We start from the raw sequence: 26,712 nt of genomic DNA, 5'->3' as shown, positions 1-26,712 counted from the left end.
CCACAAAGACGGATAATATGATTAGGAATGATGCTATTAGAAATTCCTTTGGCATTAAAAAAGCATTTTTTCTCAGATTGATTGTTTTGAGATTTGATCTTCGTGGACTGGGTGGACTGATGTCCAGATTTGTATGTTTTTTTTCTCCATCTTTACTGTTGTACATTTGTGTTTGTTTCGGTGAAGCAGTCAGGACCTGAAACGTGTTTGTGAAAGATGCAGCTTCAATAAATTTGTTTGTTTATTGCAATGTGACGTTCACTGGTTAATCTGGTTAAACTGGTTCTAGTGGTGTTTAAACAGTTCAGTTTGGTCTTTTGTAAGATGGCGTTATGGGATATAGTGTTGAGTATCCAGGTTATTCACAGGCGTCTTGAGTAACATGCCATGCTAACAAAAGACAAGAAAATGAGTTTGGCCGATGGCCAGCTGCTGCTTATGTAAAATATAAAGTTGTGTGCTTTTTAATTGAATTGATTTTTGGCTAAAAAAGGGAACCAGTTTAAACTTCAGAAAGCACCAGAGTTTTACATCCGATTCATGCTTGATGTTTAAAATGACAGAAATGAAAACCATTTACTATAGTAAATATACTAACTCTACCTCATTTTCTGTCCACAAGGCATGCGATCTATTAACTATTAAATAAATACAGGACACAGGGGATTTTTTTTGCATATAACCAAAACATTAAAGTGAGTCTATGAATTAAAAGCACACGCTGTAAATCTGGACAAGCTGAATTTAATAAAAAAATTGGAGGAAAGTTATTGCCCTAAAACATGAAGTAATGTGAATTAAAACACTAAGACAGGAGTACATTTAACTTAAATTTTCTAGAAATTCCGACTTAATTCAGCAAGTTCAGTAAACTTAATTTTAAGTTGATTTAACTTGAAATCATTTGTAATATCAATTGCTCTGTCCAACCAAGTTCTTTTTAGTGTTATAAATGGCATTATAACACAAAACTCATGACTGACTATAAGTCAATCATTGAATACACTTGATTCTTCCAGGGCTCCAGACTAACTTTTTTAACTAGGAGCACAGTGGCCCCAACTGAAAATTTTAGGGGCGCAACCAGAAAATTAAGGGGTACATACTTTAAATCAACATGCTAACCAAACATTCACATTTCTACTAAGTAATACACTGTATTACTAATAAATACTTTGATGATAGATGCAGAAAGTACAATGTGCTGTTTTAAATTCAGTGTCACATCACAAAAAAGGTCAAATTTACTGGTCGCACATGTGAGAATGGATGTAAAATTCACTCTCACATTTTGGTGGCAGTCTGGAGCCCTGTTCTTCAAAGAAACACACACAAAACTTTGTGTTTTTGACATGAATTGTCAGTACTGTGAAGAGAAATGTGCTGAACAGGGTTCATTTAAGTAAACACTGATCAACATGACTTCATAAAATGATCATTTACAACAAAACAACATTCATAATATAAGAGCTTAAACCTATATGACATTTTACTAACTTATTCTGTTATAAAGCATAAATAATCAATATTCAGGCGCAAAGGATTATGGGTATTCCTCACAACATGTACTGATCATTTTAAGTTCATTTTGCTTAACTTTTTTAGTTGCATGGATTTTATACACTTAGTTTATTTAATTTTAAGTATAAGTGATGTTTACTTTATTGTTTAATATCTGGGTTAACAGTGTCAGAAATGAAGCAGGGCCACAAATACTGAGCATGAGCTCAAAGAGATCCTTTCTGATGTGTTGTCTGTTTCAACTACAAGGATATTTAGCAGCAATAATGTCACATTTCAATACATTTACAGTATTATCAGATATAAAGACTTGTTATAGAAACATCCATTACTCAAATAACCCAAGAAAGAAAGAAATAAAAAAAGAGAAATCTCTGTGTTACTCCAGAGGTAGATTAAATCATTCACAATTGTTTTGGCACAGTTTTGTGTTTTACAGAATCTGATATTTGTTGAAGAGTTCAGTTTCAGCAACTAGTCAGACCATTAAACAAACAGAAACCAGAAGTAAAGTTCGGACCAGACGCTTAACGCGTCACCACACGTGCGCCTGATGAAACGGTCTATATCATTTTTTCAATTGGATTGCCCAAGTCTGCACAGCGACAACCAACCACTTCCTTTAACTTTTATTTTAAATTATTCAAACTTTAAATTCACATACATTTGTATAATATAGTATATCTTCTATAGAATCAGCTATGTCTAACTCTCTCTTAAGGTTTTTTTCTCCTAGGAGTTTTCATCAACCCGTCAGGAGTCAGCTGACATTAACTTAACTTAAGAAATACATTACGTTACATTATTACGCCGCTCACTAGCACAGATTAATTTTAGCCGCTGTATTTTACTACTTTGTTGTGCTGTGATTTTTCTCTTGTTTTTATTAATATAAAGCTGTTTTGGAACAATTAAACAATTATAAAAAAAAAGTGCTATGAAATTTAATTGAATTTGAATCTATAACAGAACCTAAGCTACAGGCAGGGTAAATAGATCAAAAATAATTGAGGATAATCAGAGAGAATTACAAATCCACATGATTATTCTGCAGTGTCATGAGTTCATTTATAAATCAAGCGTCAGGTGTGTGGGATCGGGTCACAGACAAAATAAAAACGATCCAGCCCCGGACACCAGATCATGTCAGAAATTATAAGTTTACTTTGTTAAAGCATCTGTCAGATACAAGACTGATCAATCGTTGCTAGAGGAGAGCATTAACAGAGTCGTGAGACGGAGGTTTTAGATGATAAAATAGAACAGAGTTTTATTGATGGACAGTTAGTTTCAGTTGCATATGCCTCAATGTTCAAACCTCGTCCACCAGGAATACAGCATGCACGGTTTATCCAAAATTGCTCAGCTGCATCATCCCTTAGACCTTGAGCTTCCATAAACATTCTCTTTATCTATCTTGTTTACACACAGACAGAACAGTTCTATGAAACTTCCCAAATGTGAAACTGAACCACCAAGAGACATATAAAATATAGAAATACAATGAATTAATGAATGATATAATAAAATATAGAAATATAATAATGAATGAATAAAAAACAATAATGAATAAATGAATTAATAAACAAAATAATGTAATAAAAATGATAGTAATGAAATTGATAATGATAAAATGATATTAAATAATCAAATACAATAATTAAATGGATAAAAAATAATGATTATAAAATTATTATGATGATTATGTAAATAAATGATTAAAGATAAAAAACACAATAATAAAAGCATTCTGCATGTGAGTATCTAAGGTAGGAAACTTCAGGTGTGATGGATGTGAGCGATCTGTCAGCGGTCATCACGTGATGCTCATACACCACAGGAGACTTGAAGCGCTGGAGATTTCCCATGTCAGATGTTGCTCCAGTAACCCAACGCTCAAAGACAATTAGATGTAAAGTAGATCACAAGCAGCTTTGGTGTCACGTGCAGGTTAACCTCCACCCACCTGCGGTTACTTAAAGAGCCGAGCTCACGGGTCAGTTGTGTGTGTGTGCTGCTAATATCTCTGATCTCGGGTTAAAGTCCAGAAATATATTGCCATTCAAAGCTGCCAACGTTCTCAGAGCTCCAGACGGAAGAGACTATCGTATCGTGACACGCAGTGTCTGTGGTATAAAGATGTACAGATGTGCTGAATGCTGGTCAATTGTCTTGATTTAATGACTGTGTAAATAAATATTAGCTTAGATTATAGTTGTGTGTGCTGGTCAAGAGAGTTAATTTAATCTGAGCTGTTATTGCAGCTTATTGCTTGTCCAGATAAGATAAGCTTGATAAACGATACAAGCTCATTTAAGACCCACGCAGAGATTATGAAAAAATCACAAAAAATATATCCAGGATTTGTCAGAGATCATTTGATTTTTGGTTCATTCACACTGTCAGAATCTGTGCGTGCATTTACACCCATACCATAAAGATCCCGTAAAGACACGTGACTTATTTAAAGTCCTGCTTTTGGCAGCTTTCTTCCACAGCGTCTGAAGTTTGCTAATTTTCCGTGATTTCTTTCTCGAGGATCCACACACTTACATTATAGTTTATGATACGATGATAATGAGGAGCGTGTGATGTTCTTTCAAGCTGGTGAATGATCTCAGCTTCAGCACTGATAGTGACGAGCTCCCTGATCTCTGCTTCAGTCCAATGTCTAGACATTTCTCATCATGAATGTTGATCTGCGTTTTAATCCATGTGTCCAGGAGCTGAACCCTAACTTCTTGTTCAAGATTCAAGAATATCATTCTAAACAATACACTACAAGATAAAAAAAAACCCTAACCTAACCCTAACCCTACAAGATAATGAGAATAAATATACTATCAAAAAAATAACATGTTGTGATGACACGAGGGTTCCTCACTACGGCACGCACCTGTTTCTCTGTGAATGCTGCGTTTACCTGAACGATTTTAATTGGTTTAAATGTTCAATCAGAATGAAAATACTCCATGTAAACACCTCAATCAGAATAAAAAGACCTAAACGGATTAAAAATCTAATCAGTTTGAGAGAGGTGGTTTATACCTTATGTAGTCTGATTAAAATCTTAAATGACTTGATCAGATTGATAACTTGGAATCTTCCAATCCTCTTTAAAGTGATACGACGAGACAGCGTGTTTTTGCTGGTGCTTGATAAAGCTCAATGTGTTCGTCATTATTAATTATGACCTGAAATAGACAAAGAGTGATTTTAGGAGCATGGCTTGTATCTTTAAACAGTGTGAAATTTGTGCCATGTGTGCATGTCTAATGATCAAATCTGATATAAAGCTTGTGTCACATAAACACGCACATCGATCCCATCAGATAATTTAAGTGTTCATGTAAACCTTATGATAGGATTTATCAATCAGAATGATTTCATTCAGATTGAGGTCATAACAGATCATTTACGGGACGTGTTTGTGTTCACACAGTTTTATGTTGTTTTTGTTGTGCAAGGTTAATCAAGTTGAATAATCTGTGGATGTTATCTGAAGCATTTATTGGTTAAAGTTAGTTTGATCGTGATGAGTTAATGTTGCAATGACTGACTCAATTCTTGTAGCTAGCGCTTTAGTAGTAATTTTTAAATCTGTGTTTATTAATGAAAGTGGACCATAACTAGAAGGATGCATTGGATCTTTATTTGGTTTTAACAAAAGAGTCATAGCGGCATATGTGTCGGTATTGTAGATGTGCTCTTTATTTCTGTGACTACATTGAAAAATAGCGGTGATCAAAAGTGTTTATCAGCTGGTAAACCGTCAGGACCAGGTTATTTGTTATTAAACATATTGTCGAAGGCTTTACTGAGTTCCTGTATTGTGAGAGGTGCATCTAATACATTTGCCTGTTCTTTTGTCAGTGTTGTGTTTCCTTTAAGAAATTATCTATTTCTGTTTTGTCTGTGTTGTAATCAGAAGAATATAATTTATAATAGAAAGTTTGAAATATGTTATTCAAGTTGTGGGTTCTGAGTTGTTTTACCTGATTCAGTGAACATGGATGGGATAATTGCTTTTTCTTGTTTCCATTTTAACTGATTTGCAAAGATTTACCAATTTTATTGCTATATTGATATTGTTGGTTGTTGTATAATAAACTAAGTGTTTTATTTATAATACTGTTAAATTCTATTCTTAAGATTATTTAGTTTGCTTAGTATTGTTTCACTGTGGTTAGAAGAATAGGTATCATTAAGTTGTTTAATTCTTTGTTGCAAATTAATTTTGTTGATGATTTTTTGTGTGTGTGATGAGTATGATATAATTTTTCCTGTAATCACTGCTCTACCCATTTCCCAATTTAATGATGGTGAGATGTCTGGAGATTGGTTCATATCCAGAAAGAACGCCCACTTTCTCCTTATCAAACTGTTAAAGTCAGGAGCCGTTTCCCAATGTCAAGGATACTTCCTTGGCAGGACTAGTCCTTTCAAGTCACTTCCTTAGAGGCTAGGCGAGGCTCCTTTTAAGCATTCGGAGAACATGTTAAATGGAACAGGCTAGCAAGTGCACGTCATTGCGTCATTGCGTGATTGAAAGGTGTGCTTTCGGTGCTGCGCGCATAGGATTGTGGGTGATTTCAGCGCGTGAAGAGCGCGAAGGATACAAATTTGCATCCTTTCCTGTATATGGGATATTTCTCGAACGAAGGACCCAGTCCTTGGCTGAAATTTCAAGGATCCTCGACATTGGAACAGTCCTTCGACGGACGTCGATGACGTAGCATCCTCGAAATTCTAGCTTCCGAGGATCCTTCCTTGACATTGAGAAACGGCTAGGGTCATGAAGTAATGAAGTATTGAAGCGCCATCTGCTAGAAGACATAATGTAAGATGGAGAGTTTAGCACAGTGGTTCTGCTCTGCACATTTTGGATGTCTCTCATATCTGACACACTCAGTTCAGTTCATGGAATCTATCGTAACGAGCTGATGATCTGAATCAGGTGTGTTAAATAAGGGAGACATGCACAATATGCAGAGCAGTGGGTCCCGAGGACTGGAGTTGAGAACCACTGGTTTAGCGTAAGGGAGCGTGATCACTAATTATAATTGGATGGATTGTGGTTTCTTTTACATGTTGGGTTAATGAATTACTGATGAGAAAAGATCAATTCAAGAATAAGATTGATGAAGAGGAGAAAAGTAGGTGGTATTTCTAAGAAAAGGATTGTTTATTCTCCAGCTATTGCCAAGACCAAGATTAGTCATATATTGTGGGAGACTCGAACATTTAGTTGCGTTTGATTGGTCTATTTGTGGGTTAATAACAGTGTTTTTTAAACTATGGTAATTTTTTCTTAAAAAAATATGCTGGGATGACTTTTCTGATTTCAGTACAGTGAGTTGTATGTACATGTACGAGAATAAATAACCAAAGAAGAATCGAGATTAAAGCATTTTTAAAGACTGACTGAATGGATTGATCATTTGTAAAGAAGTGTCGGAATGGGATTCAAGATGTTTCCTAGACAGTTAACTTTGGTTCAGTCTCTTATTTACTGCTTTAACCCAAGGTGATCTTTACTACACGTGGATTTGGTCAAGGTGTTATTTGAATGCTGATTTTACTGTGGTTTGGGGATTGTTGGAGCTCTATTCCTGTGAGTTTTACTTTCTGATGGTAAAGCTTTAGTTGACTGATATAACCAGACAAGTAAATGATCTAAAACCACCAGAAGTCTGCGTAGATCAAACACTGTTGTAAAGTTTACAGGAATAACACAATGAGACGCTGTGTTTGTGAACCGCAGAAGGACGCTGTGGGCTGTAGTGAAGGGTCGACCGGAGCGAGATCAGATTATCAGAAACTAAATTAATCAGTGAGTACGTTTACATGCACAGAATAAGTAGATAACTGTCAAAAATCTGCTTATTATAGAAAACTGTTTTTATGCATTTACAAGCAAATCACCACCTATAGTACATAATAGTTGTTCAAAAAGCCAACACCACATCTGTCTTAAGTTATACTATTGTATCTCTTCTCGTGTCTACACAACCTGTTAATGAAACATGAGCTTTAATTTTCTTAGTTTCTCTGCCAGCTGCTTGTGTCGAGTGGAGACTTTTTGCATTACTTTCGCGTGTGCCATTTATCTTTCACACGCGGAGTCGAGACATGCGCACATGGATAAAACCGTGAGTAAGCCAATTAAGGTGTTTACGTGCCAAACGAAATTGGGGTAAAGAGCAAAAAACTACCTGTGCCGATCACTTTTTGCTTGCGCTGTTTATGGGCTTTCTCTGATAAAAGAAAAACATTTTACACGTTTACATGACCCCACCTGGTATCAGTTTATTAAACACAATCGGCGTAAGACTGTTCATGTAAACGCACTCACTAATCTTTATTCTTCATGGACGGTCAGTTAAAATGTATTGATTACACTAAATGTATTGATTTTATTTGACCTTTATTTAACCAGGAAAAATCTCTCTTAGATTAAAAATCTCTTTGACAGGAGAGACAGACAGAAGTAAATGATAAGACACAAGACAGATTATCAGTCAAGCTGATTTAACCCAATGACAATAGCTTTTGGGAAGGGCTGTGTGTTGGGTTCTTGCTGTTCTTTTTAAGCCGTTAAGCTCTTCTAGATTTTGTGAGCTTTTCAAACACGGCATTTATTTTTTATTGCCCAAGTCTCTTTTAAATTTCCCATCACTTTAAGCATTGTGATATTTTAAAGTGCAGTTTATCCTGGTGTTCAGAGATGCATGTGACCTGTATTGTGTGTGAATTTACAAAGCTGACCTGACATGTAATACCATCCATTACATAACAGACTAACATTGATCATTCCCCATCTGGATGTTATAATGCTGTTTGTTCTGTTCGTGCTAGTGAAACATGTTTGATCGTTCAAGAACATGTGCTGCTTTTATTATTATTTACACTTGTGAAGAACAACACAGAAGTGATGGACAGACAACACTATTTACCTTCACATTACTCATTCTTGCTGTATTTGTGAACATTATCCTCACTTTTCCTTAGCAGTACACACACGTGAGGATAAAATGACTGTAATGCTGCGTGCACACCACCAGCATCTTTGTCGCTATGCGTAGCCCGTCTCTTTCAATGAGGTCTGTTTTTGGAATATTTTGCTTCTGTTTTTTAGTATGGAAGTAGGGGGGTTTGGACCTAATTTTCCCAATTTGGCAATTTTGTCACTAGATTTACTAACTTGTCAGACCCCTTTAGCAACGTTTTTTTATATGTGTAAAGGCCTTAAAAAGGACATATAAATTTACACATATAAACAAACTTTTTTAGGCCTTTACACATATAAATGTATACATATAAACATATAGGGTGGTTTCACAGACAGGGATTAGGACTAGGCTTTAGTTTAATAAGGAAATAAAACTAGTTTTAACAAACATACCTTACTAAAATCATCACTGATGTGCATGTTGAGGCAAAACAAAGGGCACTGATGTATTTTAAGATGTATCAGTGCAAGCTGTTTTCAATTTGGTCAGCTCTTACATTTATTTTAGTCCAGGACTAGTCAAATCCCTGTCTGGGAAACCGCCTCATAAAGGCCTAAAAAAAAGTTTATATCTTTATATGTGTAAAGGCCTAAAAAAGTTAATATGTGTGTAAATTTCTTATAAGGATAGAAGCTAGTTCAGGCAAAGTGCTACCGGGATGGTGTGCCAATTAAAACACAGAAACTTCAAATAATTCAGTTCTTTAACATTTTATTGTCAAGCAGTCATGAGGCCAAAGTTGTATGGTATCTAAAACAAACAAAGAAACATTTTGGAATTTGAACACATAATACATCAATCACAAAGATTTCAAAAATATAAAACAAAACAATAATACTAAACATTAAATAACTTGGATATAGTTAAAGAAATACAGAAATAATGCCACATAAACTTACAAATTCAAGCACTTTGTTTGCAATTACAGAGGTCAAAGGTTTCCTGTAGTTTTTCACCAGGTTTGCACACACTGCAGGAGGGATTTTGTCCCACTCCTCCACACAGATCTTCTCTAGATCATTCAGGTTTCTGGCCTGTCACTGAGAAACACAGAGTTTGAGCTCCCTCCAAAGATTCTCTATTGGGTTTAGGTCTGGAGACTGGCTAGGCCACGCCAGAACCTGGATATGCTTCTTACAGAGCCACTCCTTGGTTATCCTGGTTGTGTGCTTCAGGTCATTGTCATGTTGGAAGACCCAGTCTCGACCCATCTTCAATGCTCTAACTGAGGGAAGGAGGTTTTCCCCCAAAATCTTGCAATACATGGCCCCGGTCATAGTTTCCTTAATACAGTGCAGGCGCCCTGTCCCATGTGCAGAAAAACACCCACAAAGCATGATGCTACCACCCCCATGCTTCACAGTAGGAATGGTGTTCTTGGGATGGTACTCATCATTCTTCTTCCTCCAAACACGTTTAGTGGAATTATGACCAAAAAGTTATATTTTGGTCTCATCTGACCACATGACTTTCTCCCATGACTCCTCTGGATCATCCAAATGGTCATTGGCAAACTTAAGACGGGCCTGGACATGTGCTGGTTTAAGCAGGGGAACCTTCCGTGCCATGCATGATTTCAAACCATGACGTCTTAGTGTATTACCAACAGTAACCTTGGAAACGGTGGTCCCAGCTCTTTTCAGGTCATTGACCAGCTCCTCCCGTGTAGTTCTGGGCTGATTTCTCACCTTTCTTAGGATCATTGAGACCCCTCGAGGTGAGATCTTGCATGGAGCCCCAGTCCGAGGGAGATTGACAATCATGTTTGGCTCCAACAGTGGACCTTTTTTCACCAAGCTGCTTGGCAATTTCCCCGTAGCCCTTTCCAGCCTTGTGGAGGTGTACAATTTTTGTCTCTAGTGTCTTTGGACAGCTCTTTGGTCTTGGCCATGTTAGTAGTTGTATTCTTACTGATTGTGTGGGGTGGACAGGTGTCTTTATGCAGCTAACAACCTCAAACAGATGCATCTAATTTAGGATAATAAATGAAGTGGAGGTGGACATTTTAAAGGCAGACTAACAGGTCTTTAAGGGGCAGAATTCTAGCTGATAGACAGGTGTTCAAATACTTATTTGCAGCTGTATCATACAAATAAATAGTTAAAAAATCATACATTGTGATTTCTGGAATTTTTTTAGATTATGTCTCTCACAGTGGACATGCATCTACGATGACAAATTTCAAACCCCTCCATGATTTCTAAGTGGGAGAACTTGCAAAATAGCAGAGTGTTCAAATACTTATTTTCCTTACTGTATATAGTGAACATATTCCTAGTCTTTAGACTGTGTCTACTGTCTTCGCCCTTGACGCAGGAAGCACTACGTGACAAATCCCAAAAGTAAATGCCTCTGTCTATTTATGCCCAAGCAGCACTCGCAATACGTCTAAAAGGAAGGAGAAACACATTTGCAACAGTGGCTTTGTCACGCCCGTTGTAGAGACTTTCTTGCAGTGTGGCATGGTAAAATGCGACAATGCTAGACACGGTGTTGGTATTTAAAAAAGTAATAATAAATAACAGTAGTCTTTCGATTAAAGAAACATGAATCAGAAACGATTCCTAAAAATCTGGCATCGAACAGCCCTACTTACATGACCACAAGCAATGAATTGGTTTGTCCTGTGATGTGTCTCATGACTCTCTCTCCCTCTTTCTCTCTCTCGCTCGCTCTCTTATGAAGGCGTTCACTTGTACAGTAATTTACTTCATTCATCTGTTTACCACATTTGACCTGAGGTAAAATTAACTGATTTGTCTCTGTGTTTGTTGCGTCAGTAAATTCCTGTTTAAACACTGCCGAAATAAACCCTTTAAACCAGTCTATGGCAGTTTGTCTTTCTTCAGAGTCAAACAAGATCTTCTGCTTCATATAATCTCATGTTTTCAGAGTACAGAAGATTCCCAGACAATCATGATCCCTCCTCATCCCATCTGCATTAAGGATAAATTTGTCATGTAAAATATATCTCAATAATAAAGTTGCTTAATCATTTAGTAAGGTTTTAAAGTTTCACATTGGGATTGTTGTGTCTATAGTTTCATGTAAACGGCTCTTAAAGATCGTCTGGAGACAGGTTTTAAAGTCAAGTCTCTGTAGTTTTTAGTCATAATAGCTTCTAATATTATTCATGTATAAAGAAACAAATGAAGAGTTTGGTTCCAAAAAGCGATAAACGCCATTAAAAAAATTACCACCAAAATCAGTATTGTATCAGGTCAGTATTAAAAAGTAAATTCTTAATTTTACGCAAAATCGGATATCCACTGTGTTATTGTGTGGTTTTTTTCTCCCTTTTCCCCCCAAAACTCAATAGCTGTATGTTGATATTAAAACTCAGTGGCACTGTGACAACCATGACAATATGATATTAATAAATACCACTTACCATTTATAAGTTAATTGTATTTTGTCGACGACGATGCCTAGCAGGTTGGTCCTATAAAACTCTGTGGTTATCATGTCTTGGTTACCTATTTCAGGGGAAAAATAGGTCCATGGTTTCCATACTAGACTTGCAGCGTGAATAAATTTGCACACAAGGCAGCATGGGGAAACCCAGGCTTTAGATTTATAGCATTTTGAAAAAAACTTGTCATGGATTTATTGCATTTTGCAGAAAAAATGATCAGTTTATATAGTAAATAGTGGTTTTCATCTTGTCACTTTCTTGGTATAGAAAACAAATTTTTCCTCAAATCAGTCAAAATGTATTTATTGCGGTGCGGAAGCAAACTCTTCAAATCTTCCCATGTAAGAATAATCCCAGATAAAGAATAATTTCGTATATGAGCCAGTATAAGCACATTTTCTGACAATCGCACAAATCTCTCTTTCTGTTGAGCTACAGAAACCAACAGCAACATTCTCCCATGAGGGTTCATGTCTTTATGTTAACTAATGAAGTTAAATAACAAGGAGATACACACAGTCAGCTAATAGACTTGTATTCATCAGGGTGTCTTTACACAAAAAAGTGTGTGTTTGTTGTATGTTAACGTTTTTGCTCTTTTGTGTTGCAGCGTTGGGGTGCGAGTGATGCATGATGATGCGATTTCTGCTCATGACTCTTCATTGGATGACAGTCAGTGCTTCACTGCAACCGTGGACACCGGCCGCCACCGGCCCGCTGGAGGATGAGTGAAAACACAGACATTTGAGTTAAAATGACTTGCGTCTAACTGGTCTGGGGTCAGTAATCAACACTGAAAAATGTTATTGGCTGGGTAAATTTACCGTTGTATCCACCTTTACAATAGCTGTATAGTTTATCTATAGATGTATAAGCATCAGAGACTCAATGTATACAAACATTACATTTTAGGGGTGTGATGAGACACGTACTCTAAGAGACAATAGATTGAGTTCACAAGAACGAGATGAGATTTTTACACTTTTAGAAATTCTCAATGATAAAATATATGAATGGTAAACTGAAATCACATAATCTTGAAATGTTAGAACTAATATAGGACTGTGCCTAACAATTATTTTGGTAATTGATAATGAAGTAATGACGCTAGCGGACTCACGATTGTTGTTTTTACTTTCATTTTAGATTTTAAAAAATGCATACTTTTAGCCAAACAACATTTAGATCCATTTGTCCAGTTCTTCACAATGATCCAGCCACTGTAATTCATGATCAAGAACATGCTGACATTAAATCACGAGTAAACTCAGAGTGAGGGTTTAATCTTTGACGTGTGACGTGGAGTGAGATCAGTAGACGTGAATATGATAAGAGCTTAGACTAGGAGCTAAGTAGTATGCCTGGACAGGAATGGTCTCGTTTTGTTTTTCTGATGTTGTACAGCACATACCTGCATGACAGACTGGTTCTTGTGATGTGAGTATTACATTTCTGCTGGAAATTAAACATCACTTCCAGGTTCCTTACAGTCTGTGTTTCAGTTGAGGATCCAAGTTAAAAAGTGGTGCTGTATTGGTTGACAAGGATTGTAAGGTATTCAGTCTTGGCAAGGTTGAGTTTCAGATAAAATTGTTTAGGCAAACACAGACACAAGCAGATGTTGTGGGGTCATTGACAGATAAAGCTGTCTGTCGTATATTCTTTCACATTATGTAAAATTAAATCAAAAACAAAAGAATGTATACCCATAATGCTTTACAACAGCCAACCAGAAGATGCTTCTGAGGTGCTTATTACATTTGTCATGTGGATCTCACTGCACACTCTAAGTTTATAGAGATTATTTGCCTAAAAGGTACTCAAACACACACATACACACACACACACACACACACACACACACACACACACACACACACACACACACATACACACACACACTTAAACACTTTAAAGCTGTGTTCTTGAACCCTGGTCCTGGAGGACCCCCTTCCAGAAAGTTTTAGATGTCTCCTTATTTAAAACACGTGAACCAACTCATCTTCCAGAATGTCTCCCTAACAAGCTGATAAGTTAAACAGGTGTGTTGATTAAGGAGACATCTAAAACATTCTGGAAGGGGTTCCTCCAGGACCAGGGTTGAAGAACACTGCTTTAAAGAAAAAATCATCCAGATGCCTTCAGACCAAACCAACGTTTTATTGCCAAACTATTTAGTGTGTTTTGATAATCAGTGACAACACATACTGATAAAACAATGTATAGCTTGAATGTAGTGTTTATTATTTTGATTATTCATAAAATGGTTTCAAATAATTGATTCTTTGTCATATCAACACCGGCAGTCGTCTCACTTTATCTTCTACTTGTATTTCTCCAGTAAGGGGACAGCTAGACGTCTGTTTTTGTCTTGTTTGTTAGAGGAAATTTATTCTGTTTGAGACCGAGTAGAATTGTTCACTTACCCGCCCGCAACAACAGGAAAACAAGCATACAAACGTTTCTTTTTCTACCGCGGTGGGACTTTCCATTGACTTAATGGTCTGTGATGTCTCTGAATTTCTTCATTAAGGCTTTATTTGGTATATTTAGTTACTCTTGTGGGGATGGTAGGCTGATCTTCATTATGTAGCTGATTTGAGCCTTAATTCTCTTTGTGTGCACAGATATCTCAGTAAAGAGTTATAAGAGTTTAATGAAGTAAGTTAAACAACACTGACACTGTGTTTACTCTGTATGAATGGACAGAGGAGAATTGGCCTGCTTTCTCCACAGCTTACATCTCCTGAAGCTTAGGGTTTGCTTCCACAGTCGCCTTTGGCGTGTATTGTTTTGTTTTCTCAAAGTTCCCTTATGGTGAAAATCAAGTTGACATTTCTTGTTTATATTTCTTTCTTGTTTTAATATGCTTAAGACCACGTGCACATTAACCACCATTGCTAAGTATATTTTCTCCATAAAACTAAAGTTTTCCAAAGGTTTGAAATCACCTGCATGGATGCTGCATAGACTTTGCACTAAACCATTCGCAGCACTGTGATGCTCACGCATGCCGTGTGAATGCTGTAACCTGTTAACATCAGCGCTAAACAGATTAGTGCTGCAAATGTGCAGTTCACTTATGCATTGTGTAAAACCAGACACAGTATATGTATCTGAAGCTGCTGGATGTAGCATCTATTTACATATATATCATATATATGGTTTGAGGTGGTGCTGGAGACAGGGACTAATTTGCATATCCATATAGATGGTCCAAGCTGTGTGATTGAATAGAGACTGGGATACACAAAATGAGGCCAGGGGGTTACATTCAGGCTGTAATACATTCAGTGAAGATCGTATGAAAATATATTAGCACTGGAATCTTTTTCTGTAATGCTGCTTTTAATTGATGTGCATTGTGGGAAGTCACATAGAGATAAAACTGACTTGACTTGACTTACACAAACATACATTTAGTTTGTTTAGTAATTGATTTTTATTATGGGGACCACTGGCTGATCCCCACATTGTAGATGTTTAAGACTTTTACTATTTTTGAGGGGACATTTGGACCTCACAGTGCACAGAAGCCTGTATAAAACCTGTATCATTTTTAACTCTTTCCCCGCCAGCCTTTTTGATGCCAGCCATCATTTTTTGTGACTTTCACAAAAGTTTCACAAAATGCCTTCCAGGCAAATGTTCTTCTATAAATGGATAAACATACAAATATATCAAATACAAGAACAGACCATCTGCTTTCAAACAAACAAACAAAAAAAAACTTTCATTCTATCTTCACTCATTTATCACCTCTCAAATATGGGTAGGTTTCTTTAAAATACAACATTTTGAAAGAAATTTGTAAAGTAATAGAGAAAGAAATATGTAAAGGAATTTTATTAGAGATCAGTTTCAGAACGATTATCGAAACATACATGGAGTTTTTTATGTTTTTGAAATAGTTGATGCTTCAGTTTTTATCTTTTGAGTAATAGCAGAATTATAGATTACCTTAAAAACTGGTCAGAGAAGCGTCATTGGCAGGAAAGTATTTTGGGGAAAGAGTTAAGACCCAATTATTCCCAGAATTGATTGGCACAAGAGGATTTTCTGTCGCCATAAAAGCGTTGAGTTTATTTAGCTGTGTCTGTTCCCTGCAGAATTCATTAATTTGTGAAATTTTAAGTGATATGTCAACACTGAATCTGCAGTAAGTGGATGTTATTGACAGTCACACTAGCCATGTTTCCATCACAATGATTTTATGCACACTTTTAAAGGGACACTTCACCCATTTGCATTAAGCTTTGTATAGTTAGAATCCCAGTCATGTTTTTGAATGGTCGTGCATCATTCCCTCTGTGTCCCCTAAGACAAGAGAAATACAGATTTCAGTGTTACACTTCCTTCTTCAGTGTTTCCCACAGGATTTTGAGGAGACTGTGGTGGTGATGGCGTCACCCGCTAATTAGCATATATGTGACGTCATCATGTCGTGTTTGCGTTTGATCTAGTGTTGGCACCTGAAATATGTTTCACTTCTACTCTTTGATCTGTATCTGCATTATATATCAAATTATATTTTAAGCCGAATTAAGCTGTTTTAAATGGTGAAATAAAAATGTAAATGGGAATCATGAAAATTCTATTTGTGGGGGCCAGTGTTGATTCTATGGTGGGCCACCACAAATAAATCAATGTATGGGAATTAAACTATCAACAATTAAAACTTGTTTAAGGTCATTTACATTATCTACGAACAATATGCAACCTTTGAATACGACCTCTGGAGGACGCAGCCTATGAGACACTGATGCCAGTGTCAGTGGATAGCACTGTTGTCTCACAGCAAGGAGGCCTCTGATTCGAGCCCCAGCTAGGTCAGGTGGTCTTTTTTGGCGCTTTTCCACTGCATAGCACCCCACGGTCCGGCCCAGCTTGGGTCGGGTCAGCCCACCTTTGGGAGCTTTTCCATTAGGTGCAGTACGTGGTACCCGATACTTTTTTTCGTACCACCTCGGTTGGGGTTCCAAGCGACCCGAGCTGATACCAAACGTGACGCGAAAACACTGTAGATCACTGATTGGTCTGAAAGAAACGTCACTAACAGCGTCATCGCTAGCTTTACCTGTGCTAGGCTAGCTTGCGCTGTCTCGAGCAAACATGTTGTCATCTGTGCTCTGCTATAAGTTCCCAAACACCCTTTTAGCGACGAAAAACATCCACATGTTGAGAATCAGGGACACCATAACAGTTTTTTCCAGGCTTGCAGTTTGTGGCGGAACATTCGCGACGAGCACGTCAGCATTATATGCTTAAATGCAACTTCAGTGAGGCTCAGCGGAGCGCCGTCGGCTGACGCCGCGGGTGTTTGAAACTGTCATGTGATACAGAGGTAGTGATAAACGCGATGTGCAAACATCTATTTGCGGTGGCCAATTTTAGTTTTGTGGCGGACTGAGAAATAAATAAATGTATGGGAATGTACAACAACGCTCTCCTCTCACTTGTATGATGTCACAGATGTGGGCAGCGCAAATATAACGACACGCCTAAAATCCCTCCCACTGCGAAGTGATACTAAACTCGATGGAAAAGCTAACTACGCCAAAGTGAGGTGAGCTGACCCGACCCAAACCAAACCAAACCGTGGGGCACCATGCAACGGAAAAGCGCCATTTGTGTGGGGTTTGTATGTTCTCCCTGTGTCAGCGTGGGTTTACTCAGGGTACTGCGGTTTCCTCCCACAGGCCAAAAACATGCAAGTTAGGTGAATTGGAGATACCCAATTGCCCCTCCTCCAACCTGGGTATGGATTAACTTGTGTGGATCAACTAGTGTATGGATTAACCGGTTCTCATCATAAATGTAGCCATAGATGCTGGAATTCTCAGGGATGACGCATACTGTAAGTCACTTTCAATGAAAGCATCTGCCAAATGTAATGTAAATATTTGCAGTCTGTGCTTCAGAACCTGAGCAGCTCGTGTAGACCTGAACACAAACACATTCATCAACTTTTATGAATCTCTCATGTTTGAGAAAAGCAAGATGAGCCAGTTAAGCAGTTTACTCACAGTCACATTTATCTTAAAGACCACCAATTATCCAATTCACGATTTTACATTTCCTTTGGTGTGTATTATACCACGGGTCTGTTGAATGCTTTATTCTGATTGGTTGAGAAATGTTCCATGGGTGTTGATTATTTTTCAATAACCGCACACGTAACCTTTAAAATGTCTTTAAAAATAAGCACCAGAGCAATATTTTTGGTAACCGTGACATAAGGGACGGGCCGTTGAATTATAAGAAAATTATGCACATTCCGCTTCACGTCGTACCGCATAACCACCTTGTGTGCATTATTTTTTTATAATTCAACAGCCCATCGTCAGTTATTCCTTACTTAGTGATATGCAAAATGTACAAACCCCAAAGTAAACGCAAGTTATCGTCTCCAACTTAAATCTCTTTGCTTGGACTACAACAAACACATGGAGTGTAGACAGGTTTACTTGCCATAGGAATTTTTGAATGTTGGGGCTTTTTGAAAAAAACATACATACACAAATCTGTTACAATCCCCCACCATCTCTCTCTCTCTCTCTCTCTCTCTCTCTCTCTCTCTCTCTCTCTCTCTCTCTCTCTCTCTCTCTCTCTCTCTCTCTTTCTCTCTCTCTCTCTATAATAGATCTATTATAGACAATTTACATCTAATAAGAGATACTTATGAGTTTGCTTCTAATAACAATATCAACTTTGGTATTCTGTCTCTGGACCAAGAGAAGGCTTTCGACCGAGATGACCATGTTTTCTTGTTTGAAACTTTAAAGGCTTTTTGTTTTGGGGAAAATTTTATCTCAAAGATTAAACTACTGTATAATGGGGCTACATGCTTAATTAAAATAGCTGGTGGCCTTAGTGCACCTGTAGAAGTCCAAAGAGGGATTAGACAAGGTTGTCCCCTCTCTGGTCAGCTATATAGTATAGCTTTTGAACCTTTATTGTGCAGACTGAGAGAAAAACTAACAGGCATGAGAGTTAGTACACCAGATTTTTTGGAACCCATTAAGCTTTCTGCTTATGCTGATGACCTCACAATTTTAATTAAAAATCAAAATGATGTGCAGATTTTAGAAAAAGCACTACTGTGTTATAGTGAGGCGTCCTCAGCAAAAGTAAACTGGGCTAAAAGTAATGCTCTTTGGTGTGGGCAAGAATGTTTAAAGCCCTCACTCCCTGGTGGTTTACAGTGGGGGAGAACTGGTTTTAAGTATTTAGGGGTATTTTTGGGTACAGATGAGTATAAGAGACAAAATTGGGTGGGCCTTGTGGAGAAAGTGTGTGTTCGGTTGTCTCACTGGAAGTGGTTGCTACCCCAGCTATCCTAAAGGGGAAGAGTCCTGATCTGCAATAATCTGGTGGCTTCGTCCCTTTGGCATAGGATGATTGTACTAGAGCCTCCAGAAGATCTGGTGCGGAAAATACAACGTTGTCTAGTAGACTTTTTTTGATCAGGCCAGCACTGGCTAAAGGCATCGGTTCTGTATCTGCCCACTAATGAGGGTGGGCAAGGACTGGTGGACATTAAATCTAGAATTCAAGCATTCAGACTACAGACGGCACAGAGATTGCTTTACAGGGAAGAGGTGAGCTGGGCCGGTGTGGCCTGTGCTCTTCTGAGAAGAGCTGGGAATTTAGGACTGGACCGTCACCTATTCTTAATGGATACCAGCAAAGTGGATTTAACTGGACTAACGTCCTTCTATAGATCATTGCTAAGGACATGGGCACTTTTCAAAGTTTCTCGAGAGACAAACGATCTGAAAGGACTGTGGTGGAGAGAAGAACCATTACTTTTTAACTCTGCTTTGGACTTCGGCATTTTTAAGTCTGAATCTCTGTGTGCTGCGAGGATCATGAAGATCGGGCATCTATTGTATGAGGATGGATGGATTACTGCGGAGGCTTTGGCCTCAAAGTTGAGAATGAGGTCCATCAGGGTGGCAGAGAGACTGCTGACGCAGATACATGATTTTCTACCATTGAACTACAGACTGTCTTTAGAGAATTCTGCTGAAGAGGAACACAATATGGACTTCCCAGAGCTGGATGTTACAGCTGATACTGGGGAATGGCAGGAAACAGAAGGAAGATTGTTGACTTTTAAAATACCAGAACTTGGATTCTTTAGTGGCATTAGAAGTAAATCTCGGTATGTACTGTGTGTGAAGAAAAATCACTTACGGATGCTTGAAAATACAAGGGAGTCCAAATGGCAGGAGTTTTTTGGTTCAAGTTTTTCCCCTAGGGGTTGCTGGAGGACCTTGTACAAATCTCCCATTGAAAAAAGGACAGGAGATCTTCAATGGAGGATAGTGCATGGTATAATAGCTACGAACAGACACAGAACACACATTGATCCACAGGTGGGGGGGTGCCCTTTTTGTGGGATGCAAGAGATGGTTTTCCATTTGTTTTCTGAGTGTGAGAGATTGCAAATACTTTTTTTAAAAATAGAAGAGTATTGTCAAACTTTGGGAGAAGAGTTCACAATGATGTCTTTTATCTATGGCCCAAAATACAGTAGAAATAAAATGCAAGTACATGTTCTACTAAATTTTTTATTTGGGCAAGCAAAAAGTTTTATTTGGCTTTCAAGAAAAAGGAAAATTCTTGGTACTGTTTCGACCGATGTTCTCTCTGTTTTGAAAGGGTTAATTAAGTCACGTATTAACATTGAGTATACGTACTATAAGTTGATTGATGATCTGGAAAGTTTCAGGTATAAATGGGGTATTAACCAATGTCTATGTGAAGTTGAGCTTGATGGTGTTTTACAAATGAATGTCTGAGTAATGAATGTTTTTTTGGTTTTGGATGACTGTTTTTGTACTGTTGTATTGCTTTTTGACAGCTAGGTGTTATTTATTTTATTTTTTTAAGATTGTTTTAATGTATATCTATAAAGTGTGTTTATAAGTGCTAAGACTGTACTCAGGTTTTGCTATAATGTAAATTAAAGGACATGTAAAGTCAAAAAGTCTCTCTCTCTCTTTCAAAGACTCAATGAATCAAAAACTCAACAGCTTTAGCTTTGAATAAATCTTTTTAAACTTTGTTGAACTTTAAAGCTCTGTGTTGTTTTGTGTAGGACATTAGCGGGGTCGCTGGAGTTTGTTCCGTTTCTGTTTTTTTTTTGTCTTGTTGATAAATCAGATTAGCATAGTTGCTAGCATTAGCCTACATGTCATAATCTTAAGGATTTAATCATTTAACCCAACCTAAGGCTCTCATAAAGAAATAAATCTCATAGAAGTGATGCATATTGGACCTGGTGTTTAAAACTTGGTTTTTGACTGCTTATTATATTTTGCAGATGTCATACGGCTGAATGTTTCCAAATGCCGCTCACCAAACATGGAGGAATTCACGTGTCAGTGGACTCCGCTTGATAGCGAGGAAAACATCACCTACACGTTTGTATACAAGATTGGGTAAGAATGAATCAATGAAGTTTGACATATATAAGTTTATATTAAGTCATGTGTTTTCATATTAGTGTCAGTCTCACGCTGTGAACACTAAACAGACGTCATCATGATCTTCTCTCTTACGCTGTGTAGTGATGACGTCGCTCGGGAGTGTCCGGATTATGTGACCGGCGGTCCCAACACCTGTTACTTTGACACCAAACACACACAGATCTGGCAGGTGTACTGTCTGAATGTCACCGCACACACCCGGACGGGTCCAATCACTTCACCCAAACACTGCTTGGATGTGGTCGATATAGGTGATGTAAACCACACTCGACCACCACCAAGATAATCATTACCAAGTCTTACAGTATAGCTTTAAACTGAAGTCTGAATGATCAAACCCAGTTTTGATGACATTTGTTTTTCTAGGTTGTCTTGTTTCTTCTGTCTTGTTTATTTGGTTGTTGAAGCTGAAATGATAACAGTTTTCTCTCTCTCTCTCTCTCTCTCTCTCTCTCTCTCTCTCTCGGCAGTGGAGACAGACCCACCCTTTAACTTGACTTACAGCATATTGAACAAAAGCGATGATGAATCGGGTAACATTGTGATGTTGTCCTGGTTGTATCCAGTTGCATCTCATGGTGGATGGATCACGCTGGAGTATGAGCTGCGATACAGACAACTGTCACACCCAGACCACTGGAAGGTACAAACACAGATCGTGCCTTTTGTTTTAATGAAAGAAAAATAAGAGAAACTAACCTGGACTATTTCTTTAAGAGAGCGTGTTTAGGTTTAGATTGATTGACAGGTGTGATGTGTTTATGTGTAGGTGAAGGAGCGCTTGCGTGAAGCTAATCTAGAGTTGCTGGATCTTCCCACGGGCAGTTATGAGGTCATGGTGCGCTGCCGATCCACTAAAAGTAAATTATGGAGCAGATGGAGCGATTCGATCTACTTCACCATCACTACCGGACGTCTGCCTGGTAAACAAAGAGAAAACACGCATAGAACACAGTATTGAACGTGCACGCACTGGCCGTCTGTCTATCTAACCCATGTTTAATCTGTCCTACAGTTCACATGATGGTGTTCATGTTGATAACGGCCATCGCAGTCATGACCTTACTTATCATTGGCTTTGGGGTCATCCCACGGGGCAAGAGGTCAGTGACATCATAGCTTTAGTTCTGTTTACTGATATTACTCTTATCATGCACTCTGTCAAGGAAACTAAAACTCAGTGATGAACACCAAACAGTTCAAATGAGTCAGATGAATGTTTGTGTGTCTGTCTGTCTGTCTTTGATTCTCTGAGAGCTCATCTCATTTGTTTGTGTTGTTTCTGCAGTATTAAAGCTTACCTCTTGTCACCGATTCCCAAACCACGCATCCAAGGACTGGACCCCATGCTGATAAAGGTTTGTATTGCAGAATTCTGCTCTGCCACCACAGCACACAAGTGTTTGAAGTAAAGCGTCACTCTTACTGCACTGTTGATCATACTGAACCTAGTTTGTGTTTATTAAAATCTCTATCATAAAAGTTATTTAGCAGCTTATACGATGAATTGTTTTTCTTGACCTTCTCCTCTTTCTGTTGTTTTCTGTCTGTCTCTTCTGTCCATCTCTCGGTTTTTCCAGAAGGGAAAGATCGATGAGATCAATCATCATTTCTCCTCTTTTCACGGCTATAAATCTCCACAGTACTGCATGGAGACGTGGTACCAGGTCAACGTGGACGCGAGTCCGGCCGTGACGCTCAACAGCTTTCTGTCTTACTGTAAACAAGAAGACAAGGTGAACGGCGAAGCGTTCCCTCAGCATCAACCCTTACTTCAGACGAACGTAGAAGAGCCCTCTCAAAATCCTGCAGGGGCGTTGTCAGAGCCGAGCCAGACACAGCCGGAGCTCATGTCTTTCCCGGGAACAGATTACACCATGATTCTGAACTCGGACCCCGCCACGATACAGCCCGCCCATCAGGACTTTTACACCTGCGTCAGTGAGATTGCGTCTACCGGGGCGGTCCGTCTGGTGCCCTGCCTGCCTGACGCGCTTAAAAACACGCCCTACCTGCAGTTTAAAAACAAACCGGACGACAACGACTCGGACAAAAGGGCCCAGTTAGCGGCTCTGCTAAAGAAACAGATGGAGATGTTGTCCGCTCTGGATGATGCGGGTGAGACGGAGCAGAGCGATTCTGCAGTGCCTTTACCTCCACATTCAGCAGACCAGAAATGAGCTGCTGGACCGGTTTGGTTACACACACACGCGACAGACAATCACACACTACAGTAAAACAACAAACACTTCCTTCATAGTTTTCTCTTGCTTTCCAGTAAATGAATGTTGCTTTAAGGATGCTCAGATATTTTACTGGTCAACAAGACAACAATAGTGAGAGTTTTTGTGGTGTAAAACAGACACACAGACACACAAACACAACTTCAGTCTATGAGTATCTGCACAGTGGTTCATATGACTGTTAGTGAATATTACAGTGAAAAACATGAAATATGAGGGAGAGAGTCGTTGCCTAATTGCCTAATGGTTAGAGAGTCGGGCTTTTAACACAAAGGCAAGTTGTGACTCTGGTGGCCTTGAGCGATTACCCCTTTTGCCCAGTTTCTTCACAATCATGTCATTGGCACTTCACTTTCACAGAGTCAAAGAGACCAATCACTGAAATATCTAAAGTCACATTGTGCCTAACTAAAAACACAAGATCCAAACACACACACTACACGTCTGAATCTTTACTGGACTGCAGACATTAATAAAACCCAAATGTTGTTTAACCCTACAGTAAAGAAAACACAATTCAGAAGCTAAGAATTTATTATGACTTAAATTAAGGATTGATTGACATCAGACTTTAGTTTGTTTCTGAACTTGAGTGGATATCCAAAAACTACACCTGTCTCCACATGAAAAGGGTGCGGTTAGGTATGAATCATGTACCAACACAATCACAATAACTCACGGAAGTGAACCTTTATTGATGTGTGTGTGCGTGTGTGTGTTTGTGCGTGCATGTGTGTGTGTTTACTTTCCTGGATGAAAGTGGTAGTGATGATTGCTTTTCGCCTGAGTAGGAATTGATGACAGCTCACTTTTAGTGAAGTCATTTTAGTAGTTTTGCAAAATCAAGAACACAGATAATGCAAACAACACTGTCTGTTTTTGGGGCCTTCTTCTTTAAAGCCATTAGAATTAGGGTCATACGACTGCGAGAGTTTAGATCCTAATAATAAACTAATGTCAACACATCTCGGGTTCAACTGAATCAACTGTGAAGTCCTCACAAAAAATACATTTTCATCCCAAAAAAAATCTCAAATTTCTCAACTCATTTAAAGGAAACTCTGCCTGTATTTTTACATTTTTAGTGTGTAAAGCAGTTCACTACAAACCACAATCATTCAAATGGATTCACGGTTTATATGCATGTCAGCTTCACCAGTGTAAAACACGATTGACTCGCCAGTGTTTAATGACCAACAATATGACAGGGTCGAGAAGAGACTAAATGATTTATTAGCAGGTACAGAAAAACACTTTCAAATCTCAGGACCAATCAGATGAGAGAATTTCAACTCTTGTCAGAAAATAAAAGTGTTTTTGCCGTAGCCGTTCGCCCATTTCACTGTCTGGTCTGATGGGTAATAAGATGTTATTTTTAAAGTTTAAGCCATGTATGCAACAACATGCACACCAAAGACTCTTTAAGACTCCAATATAACCTTCTTAAACACTTTATAAACCCCCATAACCAGCTTAAACACTTTATAAACCTCTATAACTTAACATCAGCACATCACTAAAGGAATATTTCTTTAAGATTAAGAGTAAATACGCTGAAAGAGACTGCAGGACAAACCAGAGAAAGGTTTCCGAGTTTATTTAGATAAATAAAAATGACAAAAAGCTATAAAAATGTCAAAGTTTATATGTCAAATAAATATATATATATAATATAATGTATGTATTTCAAAGTGTAAAACACTCTCACATGATACTTTTATATGTTTTACTGAATTATAAATACTGACTTGAGAATGTTTAATGTTTATTAGCTTCACATACAGTGATTGAGATATGAAACATAAGTCCTCATACAGATTGATTTGTTAATAACAAAGCTGAACTCAATCATTCATGGACTTTATTTTACAAATATTGAGTTTAATGTTTAAGATGATCTCCAACTTTTAAGACATTAGAACTGTAAACAAACACAAATAATGATGAATAATGATCTGTTAAAATGATGTTTAATATATAAATAATAAATCTGTCCACTCCCATAAAAAGTGACATCATACAGAGATTTAACACACAGGATTCAATAATCTTGTTGTGTCTGATCAGGATAAAACGTGTTTATTCATCATTTAAAAGCAACATTATTTCTTCACTGATGTTGAAAGTGCCACGTTAACTAAAGTTTTATATGTTTTATGTTTGTGTATAGATTATTATCATGGGTATGGGTGTACATTAGAGACTTTAACACTGTGTCATTTGTTTCTGTTACATTTTTATTGTGAGTTTTCTCTGCTTTATTTCTGGTGTTTTGTGCCTTTGCTCACGTTGGTTTATAAATGTAAATGCACTTGTTGTACCTGCAGCTAAAAGCAACTAAATATAAAGCTCTTATATATTTAAAGAAAGATTTATACAGTAATAAATATATATTGATTGGAGATGAAGTACAGTATATATTTCCAGTATAAAATATAGTTTTTGTACATGAGATCATTTTTGTGAACTTTCTGAGCACTAAACTTTTACCATCTGTGTAAGGAACACATCTGATGGGCTGAATGTGTTTTTATTCTCATTTAAACGCAGAAAATACTTCAAATGAACAGATGGGACCTTTGTGTAATTGTGTTGTTTATTGCTGTTGTTCTGTTTCACCAGCAGATGGTAGCAGATGTGCATAACAAGATCAATCCCATCATTTATGTTTATTCAAAAACTTTAAAAATGTCTTTATCTTTAAATGATTGTACCTGAAATGCTCTTTGTGTTACTTTAAGCTATCTGACAAAATAAAAACATAATTTATGCAAAGCAGTGTAAGTCTGTAATTGTAAACCTTGTGGAGCGAGAGAAATGTTAATGTTCAATTCATCTTTGTCTTCATGTTTTTGTACCATAAAATAAGAAAAAGTGATTTGACTTTGATGCATGTATAGATGAAAAGTTTAATGTAACGTCTTTATTTATGATTGAATTGATAATTTCTTTCTGTTGTGTGTGGATGAACATGATATGCACTACATGTCACCGGCATACTTTCACACTTTGTTGCATTTCTA

The 26,712-nt window shown here is 37.7% G+C and overlaps 1 protein-coding gene across 1 annotated transcript in view; it reads left to right on the top strand.

Annotated features, from left to right (window-relative positions):
* The window catches only part of LOC129445176 (prolactin receptor), a 30,545-nt gene extending 4,081 nt beyond the window's left edge, over positions 1-26,464 (top strand). Inside the window, exons 2-9 of the mRNA XM_073866320.1 lie at positions 12,560-12,676; positions 21,284-21,398; positions 21,528-21,697; positions 21,917-22,089; positions 22,216-22,369; positions 22,462-22,549; positions 22,735-22,804; positions 23,027-26,464. Of these exons, the coding sequence (XP_073722421.1) occupies positions 12,580-12,676; positions 21,284-21,398; positions 21,528-21,697; positions 21,917-22,089; positions 22,216-22,369; positions 22,462-22,549; positions 22,735-22,804; positions 23,027-23,626 (1,467 nt within the window). The 5' untranslated portion in view covers positions 12,560-12,579 and the 3' untranslated portion in view covers positions 23,627-26,464. The remainder of the gene's footprint in view (positions 1-12,559; positions 12,677-21,283; positions 21,399-21,527; positions 21,698-21,916; positions 22,090-22,215; positions 22,370-22,461; positions 22,550-22,734; positions 22,805-23,026) is intronic.
* The last annotated feature ends 248 nt before the right edge of the window (positions 26,465-26,712 follow it).

Source organism: Misgurnus anguillicaudatus, chromosome 3 (assembly GCF_027580225.2).
Source record: "Misgurnus anguillicaudatus chromosome 3, ASM2758022v2, whole genome shotgun sequence".
NCBI classification, from domain to species: domain Eukaryota; kingdom Metazoa; phylum Chordata; class Actinopteri; order Cypriniformes; family Cobitidae; genus Misgurnus; species Misgurnus anguillicaudatus.
This window is presented reverse-complemented; position numbering and strand designations above follow the sequence as displayed.